Here is a 20,850-nt window from a genome sequence, read left to right as displayed (position 1 = left end):
AACTGTGTACATTTATGTACGTGAAAATAAACTGTGCAGTGTGTCTTGCCTACCTGTTTTGCTGTTTTATCATGATCATGTATTGTAGGCCTGTGTAGTGGTACTCATAGCCTTGTCAGAAAACTATTGTGATGTACATAATACTGTTATACTATACGTCTTTGGTTTCAGGAAGTGTTCGCAAACATGCTTATTAGAAGCAGTCAACAGACAAGGCCATCGCAGAGAAAATGTCAACATGGTTCACGAATGCGCGTGATCGAGGACTAGGAGGAAAACGTGCGGTGAGAGGAGTTGAAGTCGTCAATGAACAACAATTGCCAGGTGGAAATGACCCTGCCATGCCAGAGCCACAAAACACTGATAGTGACAATTAAGAATATTATATAACCATAGTGATGAACAGTGACTTGCCAAAACATGGAAATGCAGGACAAAATCTCAGGTTTTTGTTTGCCAGGTTAGTTGTGACCTTGTCTACTAAAGCACCAATCTTGATGTTTGTGTGCTTTATATACATTCTTTCAATACAATCCTGCAGATTCTTTGATGTTTTTGTTGTGATATCCCGTTCGTTGTAGGCTGCTAGTGACCTTGTCTACTAAAGCACCAATCTTGATGTTTGTGTGCTTTATATACATTCTTTCAATACAATCCTGCAGATTCTTTGATGTTTTTGTTGTGATATCCCGTTCGTTGTAGGCTGCTAGTGTACTGTAACTGTACATGCTACACTACATTTAACTGTGTACATTTATGTACGTGAAAATACACTGTGCAGTGTGTCTTGCCAGCCTGTTTTGCTGTTTTATCATGATCATGTATTGTAGACCTGTGTAGTAGTACTCGTAGCCTTGTCAGAAAACTATTGTGATGTACATAATACTGTTACACTATACGTCTTTGGTTTCAGGAAGTGTTCGCAAACATGCCTATCAGAAGCAGTCAACAGACAAGGCCATCGCAGAGAAAATGTCAACATAGTTCACGAATGCGCGTGATCGAGGACTAGGAGGAAAACGTGCGGCGAGAGGAGTTGAAGTCGTCAATGAACAACAATTGCCAGGTGGAAATGACCCTGCCCTGCCAGAGCCACAAAATACTGATAGTGACAATTAAGAATATTATATAACCATAGTGATGAACAGTGACTTGCCAAAACATGGAAATGCAGGACAAAATCTCAGGTTTATTCAATGACATTGGTGCTTTGACATTGTTGATATTCAGTATCAACTGCAATTCATTATAGAAATCAAATAAATATTTTCATTTTTTTATCATACATTTTGTTTCGTTTTTCCATTCTCAATGAACTCAACTCAGTGTCCCCATGCAATCCCTTTTTGAGACAACGTGTCTGGGGATGTGGGCCCCATGTTTCCCATCTGGGCCCCATATGGTTTGTTTAGATGGGGCCCATATTGGCAACCCAGATTGCCCATTTGGCACCCATATGGGTCCCATGTAATTTGCTAGCTGGGTACCATAAAAATGTTATTGAAAACGAATCACCAAAAATAAGCAAGATATTGCACTTCTTACTTTTTCCATTATGGCCCCCTGGTGGCCGAATAAAGAATCAGATCGAGACAAAATTCGGCATCAGAGGTTATCTGATGTAGGGGGTTACATGCACCAAGTTTCAAGTTCATAGCTTTACTGGTTAAGAAACGTGCCATAGTTTAACGGCCAAATTACGCCATATGACCTCTGTGACCTTAAAAAGTAGGTCAAATTGAAAACCCATAAGATACGTGATGTATTCTTCCTAAGAGAACATACCATACAAATTTTATTGAAAACAAGGCATTTATAAGCGAGATATCACACTTTTTAGATTTCCACTTTTGGCCCCCTGGTGGCAAAGTTGAGAATCAGATCAAACTGAAATTCAGCACCAGAGGCTATGTGATATAGGGGGTTATATGTACCAAGTTTCAAGTTCATAGCTTTAGTGGTTAAGAAACGTGCCATAGTTAACACTCTAACGGCCAATTTACGCCATATGACCTCTGTGACCTTGAGAAGTAGGTCAAATTAAAAACCTGTATGATATAAGATGTATATTTGCTATGAGTACCTACAACAAAGGTTTCATCGAAAACAAGTCACTAAAAAGCGAGATATCACACTTTTTAGATATTGACATTTGGCCCCCTGGTGGCCAAGTTGAGAATCAGATCAGACCGAAATTCAGTGTCAGAGGTCACCTGACCTAGGGGGTGCTGTGTACAAAGTTTCTAGTTCATAGCCCTAGCAGTTAAGAAACGTGCCACTGTTTCTGAAACAGGATACGACGGACGATGACGACGACGCCGCCGCCGACGGACACAGCGCTATCGTATAGACTCCCCTTACGGTGAGCCAAAAAGGGTGTACGACCTGCATATAGCTTCCAGTCTTTACTCCTAATCAGCTTGTCCAAGTCGGCAAAACCATCAAGAAATTCCAGGCATTGGGTTATTGTTCTGACTTTTGGTTGGTTTGTTGGTTGGTTCCATAAAGGCAGCACACATCATTGTTGCACGTAGAGAGTTGCAGAGAGGTGTGTTCACGTTGAGCATGTGAAGCCAAGTGTGAAATTTTACCGCTTCAACTTCTGTAGAAAATATTCTTATTGGCTGGCATAAATGGATGGCGTTCTATTGGGTGATATTGGAATGCATCATCTCTGATTGGCTGTAAGACGTATCCCTAACCTGATTGGTCAAGAGCGTTTGTTGATAAATCCCATCATCTGATTGGCTGGTGTTTGAATTTTGAATGCTGTTTTGGTATTGGTTGTTCAGAATTCCTGACTGACCTTCAACAAAACTTAACAGCATAGTTATTGATTCTGCAAAAGTGTAGATTGTCTGCCACAGTTTTGAATTGATGATGATTTTTTTGGCACCATCCTGAATGACAATGAGGGCACTGTCTTTATCCTCCTTCACTGAGACTGTTATATCGGGGGTCAAATGCATGGTCAAATTTGTTGACTTCTTCAATTCTTGGTTGATCTCTTGGTTGAATCATTATTTGTCCTCCGCCTTTTCACATTTTTCGGTGTATGGGAGGCATCTCCTGATGCAGTTGCATACAATTGTCCCCTCTGTGCCACAATCTGCGCCTCTGCCATTGTGTTGCTGTACATATGCATGCTTTGGTGAATCACACTATCCTTTATAATCATTTTTATGCAGGTCATGTTTAAAGCTCGATATAATTGACTTGAAAGGGTGTCCACGGCATTTTTGAACAAGGAAATATATACAATATCCACCACAGAGAAAAGAAAATGGACTCTGTAAGAATTTGGTTGAATATAGCCACTGGTTTGAATTCGAATTCAAAAAACGTTGTATCTGTTTCTTAGGTTTTAAACCAAATGAGTCAAAATAGTAGGCAAATAGGGGATGTTCGAAATAAACAGCCACCCAGTGTTCACCTGGTTTGGAACTTCTATGTGTGTTAAAATTGAATGCTGCATGAAATCGGTCAACCTTTTTTGGGATCATGTCCAAGGGAAATACCCCCTGAAAATGTTTTTTTAGACATCGATTGTATTTTGCAACAGCTTCAAGTTGTATGGTGTTTATTTGAAATCTTTTATGATATTTCTGGCCCTGTCAATCTCTAAAACATTGTCAAATTCATCATAAACAAGGCCAGAAATATTTACGTCTCCGGCCTCAGAAAATGTCATGTCAAGTCTGAGGTTTCCCTCCTTGACGAGATTTAAATGGGTTCCCTCTTCCTGGTCAGGTGTCAAATCAAATGCCCAAAGGGCAAAGCCATTTTTATATGCCTCTCTCGTTATATCATTCAAAGAATCATCAAATAATTTCCCAACTTCAGAGAAGAGGGTAAAGCCTTTGAGATTTTAAGAAGTTGTGTGTCATCATCAGACATCAGAGAAAATGATTTTTTCCCCCTATTGCTTGTTAAAGTGGGTGGTAATGAGAATAACTCCAACTCACTTTTGGTGCACTCACATGAGCCTATGTGTATCATTTTGTACGCTTAATCAAATACGTCAGAGTGCCTCTTTTTTTATGTTCTTCGTCGCTTAACAGTTCGCGGAATGGGTGATGGATCACTGTGTTTACGCTTTTTATGAGCCGACTTTTGATAAGTTCCTGAATATGTCCCTGTTGCAGTTGAGAGGAAATCTCTCCCCATTGTTTTTCCAGCCTGCAATGCCCTTTGCTTTGCAGCATCCTTTACACATTTTCCAGCAAGGATATCCCCAGCAAAATTCCGCACCTGTTTTCAAAATAGTCTTTCCAGCTGATTTTGCAGCTGATTTCAATACAGGGAGGGCCATTTTAGCTATGCTTGAAAATATACCACCCAAACCATAACCTTGTTGTGAACGAGACCCCACAAAAACAGGGAGGCCACCACCTTTTTGTGCATAATGATCATCATATACACTAGGGTCACAGCAATACAGTTGCCTCATTCTTTTTGTCTGAAGTGAAGTTTCACTAACACCTGACCGTCTTCAAATGGCACAGCATCGCCTGTGTTTGTCCTAATATCCACTTCAATGGTCTCAAATGTTGCTTTACTCACAGGTGCATAATGTATGTCTGAGTAGGATTTTTGGAAATGTCACCATGTTTTCCACTTGTAGTGACTGTTCTAAGCAGTGGTGTGTGGGAATCGCCTACTAGTTGGTGCTGAAGTACATTCGCTGTAAATAAAGATGCTGTAAAATGTTCCCTGGAGGTCTGCTGGGAACACAGAGGTTGTATTTCCTGTTAAAACAACATCATTCTGATGAAAGCCCAGGACATTTGTTAAATCTTTGATCAATCTAATGGCTCTCTTATTACCTACTTCAAAATACACTTTTTGGGTCAGTGATTTGTATATCAACTTAATATTTGTATCGGGAATCAAATCGTTGATTGTCGTTGTCAGCTGCATAATTGAGTCATAATGCCCCTCTGGAATGGTAAATGTTGACCATGCATGTAATGTAGGGTCATTATCTGATGGCAATAGTACTGCAAAACGGTTGTTTTCGTTTGTGATATTATACCATGTCTTTGGAAACTGTATTTCAGCCAGACCAACTTCCCAATTATCAGCGGAATCAAATTGGATGCTATTGCTTAATTATAGACCCCACATACAAAAAATGTGGGGTCTATATTGAGATTACTAGGAGAAGGTACTAGGCTTCTGCATTCTTCCCAGGTTATATTACGGAGGTAGTCCAGCAAAACTGCTATTTCAACTGAAAAACTGTCACTCCTGTCCCATCAAACTAAACTCGATCTAGTGCACCTGGCAAAGATTTTTTCAAAATTAGGATAATTTTTTAATGACTTTGAAGCGTTTTTATGCGCCGATTTTCTGATTTGCTTTCAAATCTCCGACGCAATTCTGTCAATCACACCTACATTAGCACAAGCTCCACCCCGTAATGGTGACGTCATATCCTCATGCATCATGGTGGCGGTATCTCTTTGCCGAAGTGGCGAACTGTCGAGTATTTTGAGCAAAGAACGACAGTTGAATGTAGGAATAAAATAAAGGAATAGCCTTAAATGCTTATCGATGATCCATCCTGCCCATCTGAAAAGGTTAGGGTGCTGTTTAAATGCTATTGAGCGTGTGATTTTAAGAAAGCGCGAGCGTGTTTGTCCGGAAATAGATCATCCGCGAAACGGAATAGACTTCACTCCTCCATACGTGTACTGTGTGGGCCCGTGGGGGCTATCAAATTTGCTGACAAGCAAATTTCAAATTTCTAGTTTGGTGGTGAAATGTGATTTGGTATTGTTCGGAAAAAACTTCATGGAACTGTTACTGGGTAGTGTAACATAGAAGTGATCTACATTAAAACTCACGTTCAGTATGGAATAGTAAATATGTTATCAGTAGAAGGTAGGTGATTATCAGATGGAAGAGTGGGATTTGGCAGCTACACAAAATTGAAATGAATACAGCCTTGTCCTCGCTACCGTAGCTTATATTGACAAGACATGTGATAACCACAATGTAAATGATGACAACTTGGGAAAAATATATTATTTCAGGTTTAGGCACAGAGTGTCCAAATATATCCCACCTTCTGCTTGTACGAACTTCATCTAGGGTACCGTCAACGTCCGTGTGAGATTCCAGTTCATCACTGGACATTTATTTCGTCCAAGTTTGCCATGGACTAGAACTATTTCAGATTCCAGAGTTTTCAATGCTTCTGTGCAGCCACTCATAAATCCCAAGAGAACATGGGCCATACAATGGAATGAATGCCCTTGACCACGTTCCTCACCATCAAGGGGCAGGGATTCTTCACACCATTTGTCAATGAGCCTGGCAGCTTTTTTCTCATTGGCCGCCCTGTCACTCATGGTAAACGACAGTTTTTGAAGGGTATCACTGATATACTGCTGTGAAGTGCCACCTTCAACTTTGTGTGTGCTGACTTCCGCCAATTCATTCACAGCTTTTTGGAGATTTGATGAGATGGCAACACCAGTCTCACTGGCCACTCTTGTAAACCCGAGAGAAATGTTATCCCCTGTTGACAACTGAATGGCAGTGTCAAGGATTTTCACCTTCCTTCGAGAAGTTCCGTCAGTCCCTGAGCCCCAGCTGTTTACATTCTCAAGTTTATCAGAGATAATTCTTTTTGCAATATAGTGACTCTCTGTCACAATATTTTGTACCAGTGTCCTGCTTGGCAATTGGGAATTTGGGATGGAGATTTTAAACAGATCTGCTGCTACTGACTGTATAACCAGTGGAATTTTTTGTGCAGCTATTTCTAGAGCTGTAAGGTTCATGACAGCTTGGCGGGTCTGAGTTGAAAACTCCTTTCCTGCTTTCATGTCAAGCTGCGAGGCAGTTGAAGTCTCCTCAAGTTCTTTAATGACGTCATTCGCAACTTCTAGAGCCTTTTCTGTCTGTTGGAGTTTGATTTTCACTTCATCTAGTTTCTTTCTATTCTTCTTTCGATGTTCCTTTTTCTTGCGGTTCACTCGCTTCTTTTTCTTTCGCAATTTTGTCTCAAGTTCAGATACGCTTTTTTCAAGGGCTTCCACTTTGTCTTGAAGTTGACTGTTTGCCTCAGTCAAAACCTGGATTCTCTCATTGGCATCATCAAGATTGCTGGTAGCTTTCCGTAAACTGATTCGCTTAGAACAAAGCTCCATGTAGTTTTTCTTGGCATTTTCTTCCCTTTGATCAACATTATATTTCTTGTACTTTCCAGTTAATGCATTGGCTTTTCTCTGCAACTCTTTTAAAGTCCGCTTCTTTTCCGTGATATGACCATCAAGAGTTTTGATGAAATTAAGATTCTGCTTGGCTCTATGTTTCATGAGCAGGTTGTTAGTGACAGCAGCATCTGGAAAGAGAACAGGACACTTGCCAGTCATCCTCTAAGTAGAGACTGCCATTTAGGGAGGCCAGAGTCAAGTGTAAAAATATAAAATCATACTTAAAACTTCAACTACATTGTATTGTCCAACTCTCATTAACATGCTGTAGGACAGACATTACAGTTAACAAAGAAGAAGGCCTTCAAGCAAATTTGCACAGCTATTTATGAGACAGATTATCGGTTATAGTGTCGGATACAGTTATACTTACTTTTATCTGAGTCATCATCAACCCTCAAAGGAAGCAATTCCAAAACAGTAGGAGGTTCCGCCTCATCCATAGGTCGCTCTTCTCGACCACTGTCAGTTTCAATCACTGTAATAAAGATGACTATACTGAATACTCTTCCTTGTTTGCTGTATCTTCTTCAATTAGATTAAATTACAATAGTACAATGTCAGTGTATCTTTATCTTACCAACACACGTGGTCAAGTTATTTTTAATGAAGTACTAACATTTTACTTCTAGCACTTACAGGAATGTGTAGCAACAGACTGGTCATCGTCAACGTCACCAACTTCTGGCTGATCATCTTCAGCATTTCCAACATCCTCTGCTGTGCTGCCGTTAGAAGCTTGCATCACTGCAAAAAAAGATTGTTTGAGTTTTGCAAATCCCCTGTGGTGGTCTTTACTTTATCTATCTGTTAATTGCTATTTCTACATTGTAGATTGCAACTGGATATCACTTATGTTGAGTCCTTGAACCCCGGACCTTGAACTATAAGGAGTAACATACTGCCATACTCATGTACTACCATGGAGGTATTAATAATTTATTTTATTTATAATACCTCCATGGTACTACTAATTAACTTAACTCACCTAAATCAAAAGGTTGTGCCTCATACTCCTTCAGCTCTGGGTACTTTTTTGAAGTTCTCAACCGTTCTCTTTTTTTCTTGATCTTTGCTATTTCGTTCTTAAATGATTTGAAATCAAAACCAAGCTGTGCTGCAACTGCTCCAACTGACCCTTTTCCATCTCTGACGATTTTCCAAACTTCCCCAATGGTCAACATGATGAAAGAACACCTAAAAAATCCAAACTAACCCTTAGATATTTGAAAATTTGGACAGGGCTATACCCCCCCCCCCCCCCCCCCCGTGGCCATTCCCTGGCCACCGGGGAGCATGAAGCTCAATATCAAGTTATAAAAAAATTGAAAATTTGGGCAGGGGTTCCCCCCTGTGGCCATTCCCTGGCCACCGGGGAGCATGGAGCTCAATATCAAGTTTAGTCTTCTAGGTATAGTCTTTATGGTCTCAAGTTTAGACATGGGATCTTGATGCAGAAGTGAGATGGTCTTTGTTTTAATGTTGGGTCTTGTTTTTGTAGTGGGGGTCTTAGTTTCGTCAGTAGGTCTTCAGGCAATGAGTAACCATCATTCCCAATAAGCTGATGTTTGTAAACAGTCCTTCCAAACCCAGCTCACATAAATATAATGAAAACATTGACGTCTTCTGAATATACATGATCCGGGCCCCGCTGTTTATGCATGTATCTGACGTCATGGATATTTAGTGACCTTTAACAGTGACAGTTTAAAACCAGGATATTTTTGACAGCAACAGTGCCGAAATATTGAAAATAATGCAACATGTGTGAGCAGTGAAGCCGTGGTATTTTCATATGATCACACTATATCATTAATGATCGTGAATTATTTCAATAATAACGAAGTAATAAGAGGTTCTACCCAGCAAGATCATCCCACGTGCGATCACCCAACCCACGTGGGTTTATGTTTACGCGATCGGTGACGTTAAATTGTCGGCCAATGAACGTCGCGCCATCTCGCTCATCCACCAATTAACGGCGAGCCAGCCGTGACGTGTGCAGCGTCAGAGCTGATTGACAGGTCTTTCCAGGAATTTCATCATGGCGGCAGGATCGTTCGCCGTCATCACAAACAAGTAACATTTACGTCAAAATCTTTCAGTTTTTTGGAGGGTCTTCGCCAACAAAATCAATATCCGCGGATCTAAAACGTGTGCAATGTTTATATAATTTACATAGGCGTAATCACTGTGAGTTGTTTTGTTAGCGTGTCGATGTGCTTTGAGCAGATATTTCATTGTTTTCGAAACACGGAGATGGAAATGAAGACTGAACTTACCGTGTCAAAATCTAAAAAAATCGGGAACGGAATGACTTGGTACTTTTTCTGGGGGTTCTCATTGGTCCCTTCTTCTGCATCCTTAAATTTCATCTCAGCCAAATAAGGAGAAGGCCCGCGGCTTTTTGAAGGATCACAGGATATCAAACGAACGGCCCTCGAAAAGCCGCGACATTCCCGCACAACTTTCACGTCGCCGATTTTACACACAATCCAAAGTTCCGTTCGCAAATCGGCACAGTAATAATTTGAGGATTTTATCAGTATGAAAGGACAATATGAAGAGAAAAACTGAGATTACGATGGTATAATTTTTATTACGATGCACGAAACAGTTTTAGAGCTATTTACATTTGAAGTTAGTGACCTGCCTTGAAATCGTGACGCGACGCAATGATGCACGGTGAATCAATGTGTATTGTGGCCTTGCTAATATGTACACCAACACAATGGCAGAGACGCAGATTGTGGCACAGAGGGGACAATTGTATGCAACTGCATCAGGAGATGCCTCCCATACACCGAAAAAATGTGAAAAGGCGGAGGACAAATAATGATTCAACCAAGAGATCAACCAGGAAGTCAACAAACATGACCATGCATTTGACCCCCGATATAACAATCTCAGTGAAGGAGGATAAAGACAGTGCCCTCATTGTCATTCAGGATGATGCCAAAAAAATCAACATCAATTCAAAACTGTGGCAGACAATCTACACTTTTGCAGAATCAATAACTATGCTGTTAAGTTTTGTTGAAGGTCAGTCAGGAATTCTGAACAACCAATACCAAAACAGCATTCAAAATTCAAACACCAGCCAATCAGATGATGGGATTTATCAACAAATGCTCTTGACCAATCAGGTTAGGAATAAATCTTACAGCCAATCAGAGATGACGCATTCCAATATCACCCAATAGAATGCCATCCATTTATGCCAGCCAATAAGAATATTTTCTACAGAAGTTGAAGCGGTAAAATTTCACACTTGGCTTCACATGCTCAACGTGAACACACCTCTCTGCAACTCTCTACGTGCAACGATGATGTGTGCTGCCTTTATGGAACCAACCATCAAACCAACCAAAAGTCAGAACAATAACCCAACCTCACCTCAGCTCAACCATCACCTCAGAAAGTAGGTCAAGGTCTTCCTATTCTTGCCCACCTACTACTCTCTGGGTCACGAGTACGGTCCTCTAAATACCCATAATCCAAGGCGTCCTCTGGCGACAAGTCGCAATCACTCCAATGAAACTCAAAAATCTGTGACCAAGAACTACCAGCGAGGCACAATGTCCTTTTATATTCATTTATCCTCAAGAAAGCACACCCTTTTACATGAAGGTCATCCAAAAATACATACATGTGGTTCTTTCATCAAACAGCATGGCACGATCATGACATCATCACAATACACATTAAATAATGAAACGGCCAGGGGCCATTGTGCTCACTGTAAGTATTTTTAGTAGACAGTTACAGAAAGTGCTACAGTATGTAGGTCTCTCATAATTCATACATGCATCTGTGACCAGTTCAGAGCCGGCCCTGGCCAAGTGGTAAATCCGAGACTTGTGGTTCCAAGCTTGTAGAGTCTAGGTGAAAATAATAGTGAAGAAATGTGCCACTCCATGACAATGGTGAATATATTTTTAACTTTGACCTCAGTGACCCTGACAGGTAGGTCAAATAACAAACCAGGGTGATATGTGATGTAGACACATCCACCTGACCATAACAATTTCATCACTCGTTACACTACAGCAATCGGCAAAAAACGATTTCCAAGATGGCCGCCTAATTAAATCTATGGCACCAAATAAATCAAATGAAATGGCCAGGGCCATTGTGCTCACCTCATGTGGAGGAAAGATGGATAAAGAGCATGGTATTGTGTCATGTAGTGTTAGGTTTGATGTAGGTCTAAGCAATTACAATTTCCCCAAAATAGCCAATTCACAGTACATTCAACCTCTGTGACCTTGAAAAGTAGGTGAAATCAAAGAAGACCCGGGTGACACATTGAATGGTTGTTAGAATTAGATGTACCTATGATATAAAATTGGTGCCAATCGGGCAAGTAATTACTAGGAATAATGGCATTTTGAAGAATTTAGGATTTGGCCCCCTCCCTGGAGGCCAAACGGCAAATTAGATCGCACTAAACTTCGGTACCTGAGATCACCTGCCCAAGGGGTACATGTGTACTTAATTTGTGATCAATAGTCATTGCAGTTAAGAAACGTGCCATAGTGTACGGCCTAACGGCGAATTTAAGCCATTTGACCTCTGTGACCTTGACAAGAAGGTCAAATTAAAAACCTGTGTGACATATACTGTATGGTGGTTAGATGTACCCATGATAACAAATTGGTGGCAATCGGGCAAGAAGTTAAGGAATAATCACATTTTTAAGGTTTTTGGATTTTGCCCCCTGGTGGTCAAGTGGTGAATCATATTGGACCAAACTTTGGTCCCTGAGATCACCTGACTAAGGGGTAAATGTGTACCAAATTTGGTATCAATAGTCATTGCAGTTTAGAAACGTGCCATCGTTACATCCTAACGGCCAATTTACACCATTTGACCTCTGTGTCCTCGAAAAGGAGGTCAAATCAAAAACCCGGAGGATATATGATGCACCTTTGCTAGAAGTACCTACCATATTTTTTTCAAAATTTCCCGACTACTATTAAGGGAGATATTGCATATTTTCACTTTTAACGTTTGGCCCCCTGGTGGCCAAACCATGAAACGAATCGGACCGAAACTTGGTCTCCAAGGTGTCATTACATAAGGGTACATGTGTACCAAGTTTCAACTCAATAGCTCTAACAGTTACGAAACGTGCCCTGCTAACAGACGACGGACGACGACGACGACGACGACGACGACGACGACGGACGACGAACGCCACGGTATGGGATAAGCTCACCTCTGCTAAGAGGTGAGCTAAAAATGAAGAAAATGTAAGATAGAACTCAGAAAAGAAAAAAGGAAAAGATGAAAAATAAAAATATTTTTGGCTGTCCTTGACCGGGGTTTGAACTCACGACATTTGGATTGCCACAATACAAGGAAAAACCCACAAAACATGCAATTTCGGCCATATTTGAATTCCGATCTGGCTGAAACTTGGCATACAAATAGTGGCTTCTTAGATGCATCATTACACAAAATTAAAACCCTTTACATTGAACAACGACAAAACGTACCAAGAACGGTAAAGTTTTCAACTTTGACCTCTGTGAACTTGAAAGGTGGGTCAAATCAAAAACCCGTAAGATATGTGATGTATCCTTGCTGGGAGTACCTACAATGAAACTTTTATCAAAAACAAATCAGTAATAAGTGAGAAATCACACTTTTTGAGTTTTAAGTTTGGGCCCCCTGGTGGCCAAGTCAATAATCAGACCGAACCAAAATTCAGTGTAAAAGGTCAACTGACCTAGGGGGTCATTTGTTCAAAGTTTCAAGTTCATAACTGTTGCGGTTGAGAAACGTGCCATAGTTACACTCAAACGGCAAATTTACGCCATTTGACCTCTGCGACCTTAAAAAGTAGGTCAAATCCGAAAAATTGTGCAACATCTGAGGTAACCTTGCTAGGGGTCCCTGCCATAAAAATTTCATCAAAAACAATTTGCTAATAAGCAGGCTATTGCACTTCTTACTTTTTCTGTTTTGGCCCCCTGGTGGCAAAGTCAAGAATCAGATCAGGCTGAAATTCAGCACCAGAGGTTATCTGATATAGGGGGTTATATGTACCAAGTTTCAAGCTCATAGCTTTGGTGGTTGAGAAACGTGCCATAGTTACACTCAAACGACCAATTCACGCCATTTGACCTCTGCGACCTTGAAAAGTAGATCAAATTAAAAACCCGTAAGATATATGATGTATCCTTGCTATGAGTACCTACCACAAAAGTTTTATCGAAAAACAAGTCACTAATAAGCGAGATATCACACTTTTTTGATATCCACATTTGGCCCCCTGGTGGCCAAGTAGAGAATTAGATCGGACAGAAATTTAGTGTCACGGGTCATCTAACCTAGGGGGTCATGTGTACAAAGTTTAAAGTTCATAGGCCTAGCGGTTAAAAAACGTGCCACTGTTTTTGAACTAGGATACGACGGACGACGGACGACGACGACGACGACGACGGACGACGACGGACACTGCGGTATCGTATAGACTCCCCTACGGTGAGCCAAAAAGGATAAGGCACAGGGAGATTGACTCCAAAACACCATGGCAGAATTAAGAACTTGAATGGCAGCTTGGTAGAACTCTAAAGAGTATGAATTTTGGCACAGTAACTTTGGGAATCTTGGAGTGATATACTTGAGTACAACGCCATAAGATCTAGGTAAATTTGATACGAACTGGGCCCTTTTGCAGACTAACTCTGTGAGCAACCACCAGTTATGAAAAGTACTTTCCAAGAAAGAAAGCATGTGAGAAGTAGCTATTTTTAGAGAGGAAACTCTAAAGTCTAACGATTTTTAATACCCAGTGATCCACTGAGCAAGTTGCGTACCAAATACCCAGGATTTATAGCTGTAGGTTGCACATCCACAACAATAGAATCAATCCAATCCTCTTCGTCTACAGGAGATATAGCTTCCAGTCGTGGCGTGGGTCAATCTACCGAAACCCACGTGTGGACATTTTTATACTAGAAGGTCACCTGGTGCCACGATTATCCAAATGAGAATCAATTAAAGTTCCAATACACAATGCATGCGCGCAACCAAAAGTTACGGTCCCGATCAAAACACTCGATCAAAGTTGTCAAACTACAGGCAAAGATCGCTAGATCATGAGCTACGAATATACTAGTTATGTTCTTAAACTCAGACTTAACAAAGTACCACTATCAGGTTTTAAATACAATATTTCAATGGTTAATCAAGACAAACTTTACTCCGAAAGATTTCTAGGAATTCAACAACTTTGCACAATGCCAGAATCTAAACATTAAAAGTAGCTGACCAATGAAAAAGCTCGAGGTCATATGACCTTCATAAAAAATGGTGGATGAACCAGAAAATGTAAACAGAGATATTTCCTCCAAGTTCAACATGAAAATTTTCAATAAAAATACCTTTACGGACTTGATATTCTCTTACAAATGATTGGATACATACTTTAAAACATGAGGACGACAAAGGTATAGTTTTCATTAAAAATAAAAGCAATCTTACGGACCAAAACGCTGGTCGCTTCATCTGTAACCATGAAAAGTAGGTCAAATCAAAACCCGTATGATATGCAAAGTATCCTTGCAAGGAGGACCTACCATGAAAATCTTATTCAAAACGAGTCATCACACTTTTTAGGTTTCCAGATCGTGTCAGAAGTCATCTGACTAGGCGTTTCTCAAATAATTGACGGAAAGTGGAAAGTCAATGGACACTGACCGACACAGACACATGGGCCACGACAGAATGCCCTCGCTTTTTGCTGGCAGCAAAATAAGAAGTCGAAAAAAGTCTTACCTTGGAACTCTTGTTGAACTGAAGAGATTCTTGAACTGACTCATGTCAAGAGGAAAAGCCTTGTATAAGTACGCTCCATACCATGATAAACCTTTTGGAATGAACCTGAAATAGGTCAAATAAATAACATGAGATGATGATTCTCAATTGAAAATCAATTTCATTCATTCATCAGTCTTTGTTTAATTCTATTCGAATAATTGATAAGCAAAAACATAAGCAAAAACATAAGCAAAAAATTTTTTTTTAATTATCTCAAAATCATTTGAACTAACCAGATTTTTAGCAAGTGAAAGTAAGCAAAATCTGTTCGGCCCTTTATTGCCACAACCCCCTCTTCGAACTCAAGGCCTGTTTGCCAGGGAGCCCTACATATTCTGACAATACTAGGAATTGCTTACTATATCTGTAATTATTATTTCTGTGTTTCTTTCTAGCCCTGGTGAACCCTGGTGAACCCAAACACCCAGGATCGTTAAACATTATGAGTTTCAACACCTTCCTTCTTAATTGCACCTTTCCATTGTATCATAATCTTTATCTCTTAAGCTGTTTGACCCCTTTTATGATCTTCCTGATTAGCAGCTGGTTACTAGGTCCCTGCCCCAGGCCCCGTCTGATAATCTTGTATTAATAGAGCTGTTTGCTGGTTGTTTCTTTAATTACTGAGTGCTAGTTGGCTCAGAGCCTGATATTTGGACAATTAGGGGTTTGTGTAATTACGTATAAATGATGATGCTAAGATGCTTCAAAAAAGTCCTGGCAGATCCAGAAAACCAGCCTTCACACTCTTTAGCAAACAAGACATTCTCTTGAAAAGCGCCAGAGCATTTTAATTGACTTCACCCTTGACCTAATAGTATGGTAAGATTCTTTTATATCAACTCTTGTTGAGACTTTGATGTGCACATAATTTTGTAATGTTTCAGTGTCGGTTGTAGATAAGAAGTTAGAGTGACGTGGATAATAAATAATGTAAATATATATCTTAGTTGGTTTAGTCTTTGGGTTAGAGTTCAGAGTTGCAACGTTTATATTGGGGCTATATATATATCCCTTTTACCGCTACAATATAACTAGCTGAATGTTGCAACAGTAAGTCATCTTACCGTATTTATGTGTATTTAGGTGCACTGCGCTTATATTAAGGTGGCACTTGAAATGAAGCGAAGATAACTAACAAAACCTGAATTGTTTATTGTTCCAAGTACACGATTGCTGGTTATACTTAATCTAATATCTACTGTTTATAATCCAAAACGAACATATGTATGTGTAATAATCCAATGATAATCCCACAACCTGGCGGAGAATGCACAGTGTGCGAGTTAAAGCACAGTTGCATCGGCCATACAAGAATCCCACACTTCTGGGACACTGCGCAGTCACATGCACACCATGCAGTATAAGAAACTGAATAGTATAGAATTGACCCCATGAAATTTATAGGCGCATGCGCTTAAGAATGGCAAATTTGACCAGGTAAAACACGGGTGAAAACAAGCAGTATTCGTTTATATGCGCAAGCGCCTAAATACGTATAAATATGGTACACTATTCATTGCGATGATTTCTTGGACCGAGACAACCCGGTTGATGCATGGTCACAAACAAGTTGACAACCAATAACTGCAGTTTGGACTTCAACATATCAGTCCAGTAGATGCATAGTCACAACCTAGTGACAACCAGTCAATGTGGTCAGGACCTTTACATAGTTTCCTTTGAAGTGTAGGTTGTGACAGACCAGTCAGTTGATGCATGATCACAATCTGGGGGCAACCAGTATATACGGTCAGGACCTTCACAGCAATTTTGTTTTAAGTGAAGGTTGTCACAAACCACTTCAGTAGATGCATGCTCACAAGCTAGGGGCAACCAGTAACTGTCTTCCTCAGCGGAGCTAATGAAATATAAGGCAAAAGACTAAAGGCAATTATTTCGTGCCACAGCTAATTCTGTGGTGAATTAACCACACTAACAACACACTTTAAAATTTAGCTCCAAGTAGTGATCAATTTAGTGCTGCGACAAGGTATTTTGCTCAAAGAATATTTTTCTTCAATATTGTGCTAAAGTGATCCATTCGTTTCTTAACATTTTTCAAACCAGCTACAGCTATTTTTCTGAGAGAGAGAAACAACTTTTGAAATAGTTTTTTTTGCATTTTTACACTGATTTTGTCATAATGAAAAGGCCAACGGCCAATGTGCTCACTGTAAAGATATTTAGGCTGGTTAAATTACTTGTGGTCCAGTTGAATAGAAATCCACTAATACACAATGCCGTAGTGCAGTTGTTATGAATACGAATTTGTTATAACTTTGTATTTATAGTTCGTGTATAGGCAATGCTGAAATTTATTGTATTTAGTATGTATTTACGAAATTAAAACCTTTTAAATTCAACTTGTGGTCCAGTTGAATAGAAATCCACTAATACACAATGCCGTAGTGCAATTGTTATGAATACGAATTTGTTATAACTTTGTATTTATAGTTCGTGTATAGGCAATGCTGAAATTTATTATATTTAGTATGTATTTACGAAATTAAAAACTTCTAAATTCAATTTCAAATTCAAAATTTTTAACGCATGGCGTAGTGTTGCGTGATGCTATTATACAGTTATCAATTTTTGTTTCTGTCTTCGGTTGAAGTGTGAGACACCCGGTCGTTCTGGAATTAGTGTTGTTGTGGTCGTTGTAACAGCATGGTTGCTCAGCATGAATAAATTAGTAGTCTTCCTCCGATATAAGTCTCTGTTCTATTGCTACTGGCCCTGCCCAACGAAACATGGTGGCATGCGATGGAAGCTCACGTACTTTTCCACCATCTAAGTGAACTCTTAACGAACAGAACTCTACAGACTTTGAGTAATCTCTGCCGAATCTGCAGTCTGGGAAAACCCGCTGTGGCTGATTCATTACTATAATGTGCACTGAAGTGTATACTGCTGTACATTGTACATTTCCCTGTGTTGGTGCCTACCAACTATACTTTTCGTCATGGATGACCCTGTTCCTGCTGCGGCGGCCGTAGGGCCTGTTCAACGAGCCATCCCTGGGGTAAAACCTCCACAAGCCCCTGACCTAGGTGCAACGGGAATGCCATGCATGGCAGAGAATTGGAAGCTGTTCAAACAGAAATGGACTAACTATGTAATACTGTCAAAACTTGCGGAACAGGACAGGGCCTACCAAGTTGCTCTACTCCTTAACACTTTAGGAGATGAAGGCCTGAAAATCTATAACGGTTTTCAGTTTGCAACGCCTGAGGACGAGAGGACGAATCGGGAAATCTTGGAGAAGTTCGACACTACGAGATAGGCGAAGTAAATGAGACCTATGAACCGTTTATCTTTAATAAGCGTGAACAGCGGCAGGGAGAGAGCTTTGAGGCGTTTCTCTCGGCAATCAGGACACTAATAAAAACTTGTAATTACCATGCTGATAGCCTGGACTCTATTTTACGCGACCGTGTGGTATTAGGCATCCGCGACCAAGACGCAAAAACTCCTATTGCGTGAGTCCAGACTAACTTTAGAAAAATGCATAAATATCTGCAAAGCCGCTGAAAATGCCACAGTTCAGGCCAAAGCACTGCGAAATGAAAGCGATTCATCTGTGAAAGGTGTGAAAGGCACCCGCAGTCCTAAAACTAAGTCTAAGGCTAATGATAAAGCTAGTGGGCGGTCGCAACCACATGGTGACCGCAAGGACTCGCATTACAAGAAAAAGTCTAGTGGCAGCAGTGCAAGCGTAGAAACTAAAGAATGCAAGTACTGTGGGAGAACACACTTAATGCTGAAAGAAAAGTGTCCAGCCTGGGGCAAAACCTGCGAAAACTGCGCGGGAAGGAACCATTTTGCAGCGAAATGCAAAAAGCCAAAAGTGAAACGAGTTACTCAGGACGCCGGATCCTCATCTGATGACGACTTCTTTCTACAAGGTGTCACGTCGAAACGGAAGGAAAAACGTACGCTTACGGCGAAAATGGCAGTAAACGGCTGTCATTTACACTTTCAACTCGATACGGGTGCAGAGGCGAATACTCTGTGCCAGAGATTCGTTAAAAAGGAACAGGTTAGAGTTACGTCGAGGAATCTCATCATGTGGAACGGCAAAAATGTGAAACCGGTGGGGGAGGCGCTCCTACCCCTACGCAATATTCGTACTGGAGAGGTGCAACATGTGAATTTTGTGGTTGTGCCAAATAATCTCTCATGCTTATTGGGCCTGAGTACTATTCAGAAAATGATATTGATCACTGTTAACAATGATCGTTTTCTAGCGCAAGTAAGTTCTCCATCAAAGCTTGGTGACCTTGGGGAAACGCACCTCAGGGTAAATCCCGAAGTGAAACCGCGAGCTTTACCTTGCAAAAATGTGCCGATAGCGCTAAACACTGGCGTCAAAGAAGAATTAGACAGACTTGTAGAACTTGGTGTCATGACCGCTGTGTCAGAACCAACGGAATGGGTGAGCCAAATGGCCGTTGTCAAAAAGTCTAATGGCAAGCTAAGAATCTGTATCGATCCCCAACCACTGAATGATACCCTTATGAGGGAACTTTATAAACTCCCAACACTAGATGATATTTTGCCTATGCTAAACAGGGCAAAAGTGTTTAGTAAACTTGACGTGAAAAACGCATTCTGGCACGTTTGGTTAGATCATGAATCAAGTCTCCTTACTACGATGATCACTCCGTTTGGTCGTTATCGCTGGCTTCGTTTGCCATTCGGTCTAAAAGTCAGTAGTGAAATATTTCAGCGTCAGCTAGCAGAAGCGCTGAGTGGTTTGGATGGTGTTTTCACAATTGCGGACGATATCACCGTAGCGGGTTGTGGAGCATCAAGAGACGAAGCTCTAAAGGACAACGATCGGAAACTACAGAGACTCTATGCACGCTGTGATGAGCGACACATTGTGCTAAACGATGATAAGAAGGAAGTTGGTAAAACTGAGATCCAATTTCATGGACATCGCTTCACTGACGAAGGTGTAAAACCTGATGAACAGAAAATAGAGGCAATAACGAAAATGCCTGCCCCTACTGATATCGCTGGCGTGAAACGGTTGTGCGGCATGATACAGTACATGTCTCGTTTCTTACCAAATCTCGCCAATGATTTGGGACCAATTCGTGCACTTACTAGAAAGGGAGCCGAATGGAGTTGGTCTACTGCCTGTGAACAAGCGTTTCAAACTGTCAACAAAAAGCTAACCGAGGCTCCTGTGCTAGCCTATTTTGACTCAAGTAAAGAAATAAAACTTCAAACTGATAGCAGTAAGGATGAGATGGGAGCAGTTTTGATGCAAGAGGGACGCCCAGTAGAATATGCATCACGTTCCCTCTCTAATGCGCAGCGATCTTGGGCTCAAATTGAAAAGGAACTGTTGTCGGTATGTTTTGGTTTAGAGCACTTCGACCAGTACACATATGGGGCAAAAGTAATGGTGGAAAATGACCACAAGCCTTTAGCGTCAATCCTGAGGAAACCACTGAGCCAAGCGCCAAAACGGCTCCAGTCATTACTTATGCGCCTGCATCGCTATGACGTTGACTTTCAATTTCTGAAGGGATCTGAACTCGTCATAGCAGATACCCTTAGTCGAGCATTCCTTAAAACCCTGGATGAGAGACCAAGAGTCATGAACATTGACTTCTTTCCGAACATTTCAGATGCCAGACTAGAAGAAGTTCGTGACGTCACTGCACGTGATCCTACTACGAAAACTCTCATGTGTCTCATTCAGAATGGCTGGCCAGACACTAAACAAGACACTCCGATAGAGGCTAAGCCATATTTTGACTTTAGAGACTCTCTTAGC

The 20,850-nt window shown here is 40.8% G+C and overlaps 1 protein-coding gene across 1 annotated transcript in view; it reads right to left on the bottom strand.

Annotated features, from left to right (window-relative positions):
* Positions 1 to 20,850, bottom strand: part of LOC135490653 (carnitine O-palmitoyltransferase 2, mitochondrial-like) — a 221,037-nt gene that overhangs the window by 109,773 nt on the left and 90,414 nt on the right. The window contains exon 7 of the mRNA XM_064775962.1: positions 15,015 to 15,119. Within this exon, the coding sequence (XP_064632032.1) occupies positions 15,015 to 15,119 (105 nt within the window). The remainder of the gene's footprint in view (positions 1 to 15,014; positions 15,120 to 20,850) is intronic.

This window comes from Lineus longissimus, chromosome 7 (assembly GCF_910592395.1).
Source record: "Lineus longissimus chromosome 7, tnLinLong1.2, whole genome shotgun sequence".
Lineage (NCBI taxonomy): Eukaryota > Metazoa > Nemertea > Pilidiophora > Heteronemertea > Lineidae > Lineus > Lineus longissimus.
Note: the sequence above shows the minus strand (reverse complement) of the source record. Positions and strands in the feature narration are given on the sequence as shown.